Source organism: Poecile atricapillus, chromosome Z (genome assembly GCF_030490865.1).
Source record: "Poecile atricapillus isolate bPoeAtr1 chromosome Z, bPoeAtr1.hap1, whole genome shotgun sequence".
NCBI classification, from domain to species: Eukaryota; Metazoa; Chordata; class Aves; order Passeriformes; family Paridae; genus Poecile; species Poecile atricapillus.
The window spans coordinates 66,340,958-66,351,652 of record NC_081289.1 but is presented as its reverse complement, the minus strand read 5'-3'; the positions used below and the strand labels follow the sequence as shown (position 1 = coordinate 66,351,652).

At 49.4% G+C, this 10,695-nt stretch overlaps 1 protein-coding gene across 2 annotated transcripts; it reads right to left on the bottom strand.

Annotated features, from left to right (window-relative positions):
- Positions 1 to 1,615: 1,615 nt before the first annotated feature.
- On the bottom strand, positions 1,616 to 6,170 carry ZCCHC9 (zinc finger CCHC-type containing 9). Of its 2 annotated transcripts, none has more exons than XM_058827124.1 (5): positions 5,795 to 6,170; positions 4,489 to 4,639; positions 4,173 to 4,265; positions 3,208 to 3,276; positions 1,616 to 1,903 (listed from the first exon to the last, which is right to left on the bottom strand). In XM_058827124.1, exons 1-5 carry the CDS (start codon positions 6,071 to 6,073, stop codon positions 1,635 to 1,637), a joined length of 861 nt encoding a protein of 286 aa, XP_058683107.1. In that variant the 5' UTR covers positions 6,074 to 6,170; the 3' UTR covers positions 1,616 to 1,634. The 2 variants fall into 2 exon arrangements, with proteins under 2 accessions (XP_058683107.1, XP_058683108.1); XM_058827125.1 differs by having other exon boundaries at positions 1,660 to 1,908.
- Positions 6,171 to 10,695: the final 4,525 nt, after the last annotated feature.

Here is a 10,695-nt window from a genome sequence, read left to right as displayed (position 1 = left end):
AGTATCTGGGCATGCAGGAGGCTGCCCTGCAGTGCTGGTGGGTTTTCTCTTGGTGGCAGGGGAGGCACCGGGGGGAGCCCCGGGTGTGTCACCTCTCCGGTGTCACCTCTCCGGTGTCCCCTGTCGTGTGGCTCAGCTCGGGCCAGCTCTGCCTGCTGAGCCACTCCACCGGGCTGTGCCTCGCCAGGAGCGCAGGCAGAGACAGCTCCTGGCCTCTGACTCAGCAGCAGCCACCACACACCCACGTCTGGATCAGATTCCCTTCCCCTGCGTGAAGTGCAGCACCTCATCCTGGGAGCACGGAGGCCACCAAGGTCGTGCTCGCCACCTGCCAGCTCCGGAGGGTCCGGCTCCCTCCCCGAGCCCTGCGGGTGATGGCAGAGCCGCCCTGGGTCCCTGTGCTGGTGAAGAGAGACCCCTAATGTTGACTGTGGACACAGGCAGCGGGAAAACGAGCCCAGATGCTGCCTGCACCAGGCACTGTCAATTAATGCATTTACACCCTTGCAGGCAGCACCTGCACAGGTGCGTTCCGGCTTCCTGCAGCCACAGCACACCCCACTGCCTGCCCAGCCCTCCCTGGGCAGCACTGCTGCCACGGGGACAGGACGAGCCCCAAGGCTGCAAGAACACATTACAAAGCCAAGGAGCCGGGAAATTATCTAAAAAGATGCTTTTTAAACAATATACTTAATTCTTAGAATAGAAAGGGAGGCGCTTCTTAAGCTGGGATAAATGTCTGTTGCCACAATGTCCACAGTAAACTGATAGCTTTGAGTTTTTATCCAATAGTTAATTAAAACTCCGTAATTAATCCTTGGTTTCATTCACATCCACTCCTCTTCCCCATTTAAAAATGCGCTCAGATTAGTACAAACTGAACATATGCCCTCTCCACAGCAGCACCAAGAAACCAAAATAAGCTCTAACCACTGAAATTCTTTAGCAGCATTTTATTAAAAACAATTACCTGTACAAATATAAAATATCTCCACACAATTTCATTCCCCATATTTGTTTTTTGCTGCAAGAAAAGCGTGTGAGGGGAGCTCAGGATGCACTTCTCAGTAACGCTGCAGGAACCATGTTTGGAGTTGGTTTCCTTATGTTTCCTTTTAATATCCATCAGTTTTTATAAGGCTGCAGTCTCTATTTAAAATCAGTAAATCTGCCATGAAGCAGGCAGGTGCACTACAAAAAAAAGTTTAGTCCCAGCTCACCAAGGCATGGAAACACTGCAGATTTTTGAGCATTTTCTTTGAAAAAGAAGTAAATAACCTAAGAAAGCTTGTCACTTGCTCTCCAATTCTTTAGGGGTGTGTTCCACCACAGGTTTCAGAGGAAGGGCTTGATTCTGTTAGTGAACAGACTCAAATGACCCCGTGTGCCTGACCAATTAATGGCTGACAGTAACACGTACTGCCATCAGGAAATGCTCCCCGAACTCAGCAGCCCACAGGGCTGATCTGTAACTTCAGCACAAGGCTGCTCAAGCTGGAACATACAGAAGAGTGAGTTCATTATTCCTAAAAGGAAAAGGCAAATCCAAACCAGAATCCATCAAGAACCTTTAAAACACGCCCACAAATGCTTTAATAAAATAGCCACTTGCTGTGTTCCTGTTGTTCCCAGCTTCACAGTGAGACAGGCAAGTTTGGGAGGCAAAGGGGGAAAATGAGGGGAGGAAAACACCCAGCAAGTCCTCTGCAGCCTGCTTGGTTTTCTGGATCTGCTGTCGTCACCACTCTGGAGTGCAGCAGTGAAGGAGAGCTGATGGAGAGCCAGGAGTCCTTCAGAAAGTGACAACTTTGGGTCGCTTGGGCTGCGCTCTCTGCGGCGCCGGCGCGGCCGCGACGTCCTCGTGGTCTGCGCTCAGGCCGGGGGTCCAGCGCCCGACTGTCACCTGCTCTGCAGGGACACAACACAGCAGTGCCAGGGCCAGCTCTGCCACCTGCACAGCCTGGGGGCTGCCCCAGCAGGGCACAGAACCCAGCAGGGCAGAACCCAGCAGGGCAGAGAACCCAGCAGGGCAGAGAACCCAGCGCTGCACACAGGGAATGCCACAGTACCCACATCTGCCTCTGGACACCACAGCTGGCCCAACCTGCCTGAGGAAGCTGGCAGCTCCTTTGCCAGCTCTCACCTGGCCTCCTGTACCTGAGCATACTCTGCACAGTGCACACCTGAGCTCAAAGAACATCACAATTCTTGCCAATGGTGTCACAGTTCCAATTAACTACACTGCTTATAAACAGCAGTGCTAGTTTTGAAAGAAGTCCCTTTGGAAAACAAACAGCACTTACAGTCCTCATCATGGATGTTAAACTTACCAGAAAAAGGTGGAAAAAATCTAGTTCCAGGCTTCTAAAACATCAGTCACCCAAGTGGGCACAGCCTTGCTACTTGCAGATGAGTTTGGGGAAATTTTGGTGTCATAAACTTGTGTCATACCAAGCCTGGCCCATTCTAAACTGGCAAAGCAGCACACACTTAGAATCCTATATATGGTCCCAGACCTTAAAAATGTCACAGGATCAGATATAGAAAATGCCATAAATACTTCTTACATAAATTTCACTTTAAAGTGGCTAATTATTTACTGGCATGTTAACTAAGTATCATAGAAACAAAGTAGAAAAATACAGAGGTGTGTCACCACTCCTGTAAGAGGATCATTCCTCAAACCCTTGTCTGATACTTTGCCTCCTGTAGCACAGTGGGGGTTTGGGGAACCTAATTTAATTTTTCCACCCAGATGGAAAGCTGAAGAACACGTAACAAAGCAGTTCAATAGCTGTGAATCAGATCTTTGTCCCTGTCCTGGGTGCCTGACACACCTGCCTGCACACAGCACCACCCTGCAGCTGGCATTGGGTTCAGCTCCAGCACTTCACACTGAAATCTGCAAAAAGCAGCAGCCACCTCTGCTGTACAGCTGCCAAACTGTGAACAGCAGCACAAAGACAGGCCAAAAAAACATGGATTATTTCATATGGCCTTCAGATACACACAAGATTAACTTTCTTTTTTAAAAAAATACAGTTATCTTAGTTTTGCATTGCACCTCATTGCCTCCTCCACACCCTGTCTGAGTGTCCCAACAAAAGGTCACTTCTGCTGCTTCCAGGTTCTCTTCCCAAAGCCTTTTCCCTGCCCACAGCCATGCAGAGCAGGGCCCACACCCACCCCACTCCCACTGCAGCTCACCTGCATTCTGCTTCTCCGGGCAGTCCTTCTTGAAGTGCTCCACAGAACCACAAAGTCTGCAGCCCCCACCTGTTCACACACAAAGTTGTTACTCATCTGAGGGGAAAAAACCACTACAAAACACCCAGGAAAACACCCTTCCCATGTCTGTGAGGAACAGAGCTGTTTGGAGTCACACTGTTCAGTACAGCATCACACACCACAGATTCCAGCCACTGGGTATTTCTGATCTGCTGGAAACTCTCTCTTTGAGAAACAGGCTGAATTCTGCTGAAATCCATACTCAAAGGAACTTTAAAAATTGACAGGGGCTCCTGAGGGAGGTAATCCAACTGCAGGTACTGCGATGTGAAATTCTATACAATACAAAATTCCACAATACAAACACTTGGCAGCAAGGCGATATTTGTTACACTTTAACTGGGCTGCAGGATCACCTTCCGGAGTTTGCCAAGACCCCACTTTGTGCTGGGAAACACCAGGAGACAGAATGCTGGTTGTTGGAGCCAACAGAGCAGTGAAACCTTCAATGTGAGACCCCACTTCTCACTAAAGTTACTCAGACTGGAGATACTCTCCCTTTAGTACAACCTCCCAGAATCTTAAGCTACTGTGTGAGAACGTTCTTACCACCTCCGTGGGTGCACCTAAATACACACTGCCTACATTCACACAGGACTGTGTTCCTTTGTGCATTTCCTGATACTGAGGCACGTGTGAATTCTCACACTTTGCACCTCATCCTGACATTTAATATAAACCTACAAAAATTTTTCTATAAAATAGAAATCCCCAGGTAATTATTTGACAGTGAATTCCCCAGAATTACTCTGCTTTTACTGAAAGATACACGGGAATTCCTTTTAGCCACATTCTCATTCACCTGCAGTGTTACTTTTTTCTGTATCAGGTAAGAAGGACACAGAAATTTAATTTTACTAAATATAGTGAATCAGTACACTCACCTTCAGCATACAACCCCTTGGGATTATCCGGACAGGACCTTGACAGATGCCCCATCTCACCACAGATGAAACATTTTGCATAAGGAAATGGCCCTGCAAAATCCCACAGGGTTTATGGTCCACATCAAAATCTTTGTGAAGTCACAGATCCAACACAGCAATGACAATATTTTAATCACTTCACACTACAAATTACTGTTAGGTTCCTCATTACCATACTGCAAAAGTTAAATTTCTAACAGACAAAGCTTCAGGGTCAGCAGTCAGACAATTCAGACCCAAGCACTTCACAAGAGCACAAATTCCTGAGACCCACCAGCAGCTGGATCCACCTTGGCTCTGCATTTGCTGATGTCGTGCTCCGTGGATCCACAGCGGTAGCAGATCCCCGTCCCCATGTCTTGGCTCTCCAGCACTGCAGGACAGTCAGCCACGCCATGGCCAGGTTCTCTGCAGTGGAAACACACCTTGGAAGAGGAAAATCCAGTGATTCTGTGAGTGGCAATCCTGGCAAACCTGGAAATCGCAGCCTCACTGGGCCTAAAGAGTAAACACAATTTTGTCCCCAGGAAAAAGCAGCCAGGATGAGACTTTGTGCTCTGCCATCTAACCACATTATTATGGACACTTCTCTCCTTTAACCAGCAACACACAGTTTGATGAATCACACACAGAAATTATCTTAGTTTCACCCAGGAACTAAGAGAGGCTGGGGACTCCTCAGAGGGGCAGGGGGAACAGTGCTAAGCCAGGAGTGCCCCGCTAAAGGCTGGAGCTGAAAGTCATCTTTTGTTCCAAACTTCACATCTTCCATCTGAAGCACGCTGTGCCTGTGGCAGGGGAAGGCTGAGCTCTTGCTCAGCCCCACAGCAGCAGCACCACAGGGAGAGCCTCCCACATGGGGCTCTCTTTCAGCAATGTTGTGGGAACGTGACTGGGGGTTAAAAGCAGAAATTTCAGGGGAAAATACAGTGGATGGGACCCCCTCTGCACAATCCAGGCAGGACTACCAGGAGGGTGGAGCAGGGCAGAGACCCCACAGCTTGCCCAAAATCCCTGCAGAGGAAGGGAGCTGGTGGTACCTTGCAGCTGATCAGCCACACAGCAGCTGAAAGTCAACAGGGATAAAGGAGGACGTTCTGGATCAGCAGCTGGGGTGAAATCCCTCCCTCTGGAATGACCACATCCCACCCCAGGGCTACCTCAGGTACTGCCCTGAGTCACCATGGTACAGCCACCCCTAACAAAGACGTGTGACTGAAATCACCCAATCTCCACGTAAATGGAGACAAAACCGTATAAAAGTGAATTAGGAACGGGGAGAAGTTTGGGAAGACTCCACTGTAACCTGTAGGACTGGCTGAACCTACTGCCTGTTCCCCAGAGGGCCCCAATAGGTGAAGACTGTGCTCTGTGTGAGCCTCACCAGGAATTACAGCTTGTGTATTGCTCTGAACAGATTGCTCTGGACACACTTTCGCAGTCACAAGCTGCCACCAGCATCCCTCGAGCCTTAACCCGTGACATTTTATTACAAAAGGTGTAATTGCGCCCACTGTTCATGCCCCCCAAACGTGAGGGTTCCCTCCTTTTTCCCTGCGGGGCTGCAGGGCAGGACTCACCATGGCGTTCCTCTTCCTCTCCTGCCTCCTCAGCCTCCTGCTCTCCCGCCGCCTGTCCTTCCTCCGCGCCTCCTCCTCCTCCTCCTCCTCCCCAGCCCGCTGCTCGCCGCGGTGCTCTGCGAACCCGTTCACATCCTGGTTCTCGTACTCCTTCTTCTTCCTCCTCCTCTTGGCTGCCGGCGGCGGCTCCGGCTCCCGGCCCAGCGCCAGCTGCTCCCAGGGTGTGGCGGACAGTGCCCGGGCCCCGGGCGGGGCGCTCCGCCGGGCCCAGCGGGTCATGGCCCGGCACCGGTACCGGCACCGACACAGCTACAGACACAGCTACAGACACTGCCCCGGCAAAGGATCCGGCCCCGGCACGGCCCGACCGCGCACGGTGATGACGGAAGGGAAGAGGAGGGGGAAGAGGAGGGGGAAGAGGAGGGGGAAGAGGAGGAGCGGGAGGCCGTGGGGAAGGACGGGATGGGGATGCCGGGGGAGGAGGTGCCTGAGGGGGCTGTGGGGACAGTCCCACCCCAGGCACGGCAGGGCCAGCTCCCAGTGTCCCAGGAGCTCCCAGCCCCAATGTCCAGCCTGGCCTTGGGCACTGCCAGGGATCCAGGGGCAGCCCCAGCTGCTCTGGGCACCCTGTGCCAGGGCCTGCCCACCCTGCCAGGGAACAATTCCTGCCCAAGATCCCATCCAGCCCTGCCCTCTGCCACTGGCAGCCATTCCCTGGCTCCTGGCAATTCCTGCAGCCCTTGGCAATTGTCTCTCTCCACCTTTCCTGCAGCTCCTTCGGGCCCTGCGAGGCCACAGGGAGCTGAGGCCAAAGCTTCTCCTGTCCGGGCTGAGCAATGGCAGCTGTGGCAGCCTTTCCTGGCAGCAGAGCTGCTCCGTCCCTCTGCTCATCCTGGAGCCTCCTCTGGGCTGGCTGCAGCAGCTCCAGCTGCTCCCTGTGCCGGGCCCGGGCTGGGGCAGCTCTGCAGGTGGGGTCTCAGCTGAGGGGCAGAGGGGCACAATCCCCCCTGCCCTGCTGCCCACGCTGGGGCTCAGCCCAGCACAGCCCTTTGGGCTCCCAGGGCTCCTCCAGGGCTGCTCCTTCTGCCCAGCCCAGCACAGGCTCTGCGGTCCCGGCCCTCAGCAGCAGCAACTCTGCAGGTGAGGTCTCACCTGAGGGCTGACCTGAGCCTCGGCGGTGACCGGGACAGTCCCCGGGGCTGTGTTCCCGCAAGAGGCCACTCAGCAGCCTAAATAAATGTTTATGAGCCAAATAATGCTTCCCCCGCCCCCCCACGTCAGGCATCTTGTGCTTTCCGCGTTTCCCCAGACCCCTGTGACGGTCCCTGGTTGATGTTGTAAAGGTATATATGCATTATACACGCGCTGTGTAAAATATATAGAGAATATTGTCCTTCCTCTAGGAGTTATCCCTAGCACTTGCGTCTCCCTGGAGGAATTGGCGGATTTTGCCGATTTCCCGGGGTTTTGAGCCCGCTAGAGGGAGGTCTGCACAAAGCGTGTGTTGAACTGCGCCAGGCAGGACCAGCAGGGCTTGAACGGGAATTAGCGCTGACTGCAAATAAAAATAACTGATCAACGCTGCTTAAAAACCAGGAAAGAAAAACAGAAGGGACCAGTATATCTTTTTAAAAATAAAAACACTCCCTTTGCTGGTGTATTTAATTACAGCTCAGCCACAGCGTGGGGTTGCTGCTGCAGCTTGCTCTGCTTTCTGCTTTGGTGAAGCCCTAAATGTGCCGTCCTATCTTTTCCAGCCGGAGTTCTACGTGTATGTGTGTCTAGGCAGGATCAGCCATCCTTAACATCCAGCTTTGCCGGCAGTGGAAAAGGGTGTAGGACACTTTTCCTGATAAATCAGACAGCATTTACCTCAAATATCACTTATTTGGCAGAGGCCACACCGATTTAAATTTGCACTGGTTTGGGATTTGTTGCAAGTTGACATTACTGGGCTGGGAGCTCCCCTGTACCTGGGCACCAGGTGAGTCATGAGCAGCAGTGCAAATAATTGCATCCATTTTTGCTTTTTTAAAAAAATTTAATTTTTTTTCCCCTTAGAAACAGCAAATTGTATGAACACAGCATTGTGTTCATATGTTCAAAATCCTCATACCCCCAAAGGGAGGTTTTGTCTGCTGAAGGGGTATCAGAAGCTTTGGTTGTGCACACACACAGCTGATGTTATCTTTGTTCACTCTTTTTTGCCTGTATTTTTTGGGTAGTTAATACTACTTGGCAAAGTGTCAAGGTGACATTTTCCTGGTTATTTTAGTTTGAATGCAAGCCTGGGGAGAGAAAGAAAAAACAGGCCTTGTTCCCTCTTAAATGATGTTACATCTGCTAAACTACGAGGCTCCTGTGCAGGTGGTTCACTTTGATTTATTCTCCATAAGATGAGCAGGTTGCTTAGCATTTACTGCTCTGCTTTCTTGTCAGTGTTAAATGATTATCTATGCTATATTGAATCTTAAATATTTTTGGATTCTGATGTCTGCAACCAGGGCAGCAACCCCTTCAGTGAGCCTGTTCAGCTGACCAGCACTGGATGTCATTTCCACATCTTCCAGCTGTGATTCCTTCAGGATATTTAACAAGAGCTTAAATAAGTTGCTCCATCAACTTTTGTTGCTGGATCAACTCAGATATTGATTGCTTTGTATTTATTAAACGTCTAAGTGCCTGAATGAACCTTTGAAGGTTAAGGGCTGTGGTCAGTTATTTTATTTGGCTGTTTTACACCGCAAAGCTGCTGTCTGTTTTTCTTTCATCAAAGTGACAGTCTGAGAAACGTGGCTCAAGTAGGAGTGTTACACATGCACTGTCAGGACAGCACAAGAATTTTACCTGTTTTGGTTTTTGGTGGCTGCCTGTTAAACAGAAAACAGTGTTTTCTCACTGGGGAATGTACTTTTTTATTTTTTCAGAAACCCATAGGGAGGAAATGAATGAATTTAAACTTGATTTGCACAGCACTTCACTTAAGCTTGTGTCTTCAGATCACAAAGTTGTAGTTTCTATGGTTGAAAGAGCAAAGGAAGAATGGGTTATCCTCCTGTGTTTGGATAAAATGGTCTTTTCTGCAGTATTGGCTGTACTTCGAAAAACTGCTGCATTTCACAGAGCAAAGGCAAAAGAACTGGCTGAAACTGCAGGCAGCAGCACAGGTACAGATTCCTTGGGCAGAGGGATCAGCAAAGGAGAGTGCTCTAATATTTTCAGTATTACTAATTTCTTACATGTCTCTCCGTCAAGAAAAATGTAAATTCCTCATATCTACAGGGGAAAAAAAAAAAAGTAGAGATGTCAATAATGAGAGCTGAGACAGATATTTCTTAAGGGTGTACACTGAAAACTTACAGCATTTTCAAACCAGAATACACATAAAACGAGCTAAAAATTAACTGGCATAATTTATCAACTTCTTTTTCCGCTCTGCTGGGTTCACCTGAATTCCCTGAACAAGTGTGTGGATATGAAAAAACTAAAAATACTTTCATTACCCTTGTTTACTGATAGACTAATTACTGTAATATGACTGATATTTTCTCATTAGGAGCCCAATATGTTCCTATAATAATTTAGGGTGAATTAAAAATGTGGTATCAGTCATCAGCAGTGGGCTGGGCAGTAGGTGACTCCATGCCCTCTTGGAAGATCTGGCTTGGTAGGACTTCTGTGTGCATTTTGGTGTTTCCCCCAGGCCTTTTTGCAGTTTAAGTGACTGTTTAAGTCTTTAATCTTTTTATTAAACCTTAGGCTGAAGGCAAACTGTAAGAGGCACTGCAGGAGAAAGATGAGCATGCAGGTCTTCAATTGCATTGCAGCAAATCTTATTAGTAAAATAATTCTGCATATAAATACTATCTGTAACTTATTCCTCATGTTATCTGCTCCTATTGGTTTTGATGTTTATGTCAGGTGTGCTCAGGTGTGCATTGGTCCTGCAGGAGTGACAGAGTCATAAACCTGCAGAGCCTGTTGTCAGTTTTTGCTGGGGCAGACAAGGATTTCAGGTGTGAAGTGTCAGATGTGAGATCAGTTTAAGTTGTTGTAGCTAAGGACTTCACGGAATTTGTTTGGGTTAGGAGGGACCTGAGAGCTCCCCCAGTGCCACCCCAGCCACGGCAGGGCCAGCTCCCAGTGTCCCAGGAGCTGCCAGCCCCAATGTCCAGCCTGGCCTTGGGCACTGCCAGGGATCCAGGGCCTGCCCACCCTGCCAGAGAACAATTCCTGCCCAAAATCCCATCTAAAATGACCATTTTCTCTTGTTTTGTAATAGGAAATTCCTTCCCCTGTTCCCACCCTGCATGAACTGCCTAATGGAGCACAGGTGGGTTTTGGCAGATTTGGGCTTTGATGAAGCTTGACCTGAGAGATTATTTCTGCTGATCCCTACTTGCTTTGTCAGGAGCATTAGAGAGGTGCTTGAGGCATGGCACATAGCTCCTGAGGCACTTAATCAAATAAATTTCAAAGATCTATAGAGAATCAGTGTCCATCAGGAAAGAGTTTTGTTTGGAAGAAAAGGATCTCGACAGTGCAGTACTTGTGGTGCGGGACCATAAATATGAGAAAGAAGAAGAAGCATTTTATGTCAAGAGTTAGTGTACTAACCCAGCTTTTTGGGTTTTGAACCTTTAATATTTCCTTGTTGAGCTGTTAATCTGTGTGCATTTCTTTCTTTGTGTGGGCATACAACCTTTGAGGTTGTTTGTTTCCTGCTGCACCATTCTCTGTGGCCGGGAGCAGTGCAGGCACCTCCCAGCTGGCCCTGAAGGCACTGAGGGGCACTGACCCTGCTCCACTCAGAGGAGAACGGGCTCCAAGCAAACAGAAGACTGTCCTGAGCATTGTCATGAGGGAGTAGGACTGAGCACAGATGTCCTGCATCGACTTAA

What these genes read in the sequence shown, in the direction of transcription:
- ZCCHC9 (XM_058827124.1), bottom strand. Translation starts at nt 6,073, where the DNA reads ATGACCCGCTGGGCCCGGCGGAGCGCCCCGCCCGGGGCCCGGGCACTG. An exon ending in CAAGGTGGATCCAGCTGCTG is followed by an intron (nt 4,266 to 4,488) that starts GTGGGTCTCAGG and finishes GGGATTTTGCAG; the next exon opens with GGCCATTTCCTTATGCAAAA. An exon ending in CAAGGGGTTGTATGCTGAAG is followed by an intron (nt 3,277 to 4,172) that starts GTGAGTGTACTG and finishes GTGTGTGAACAG; the next exon opens with GTGGGGGCTGCAGACTTTGT.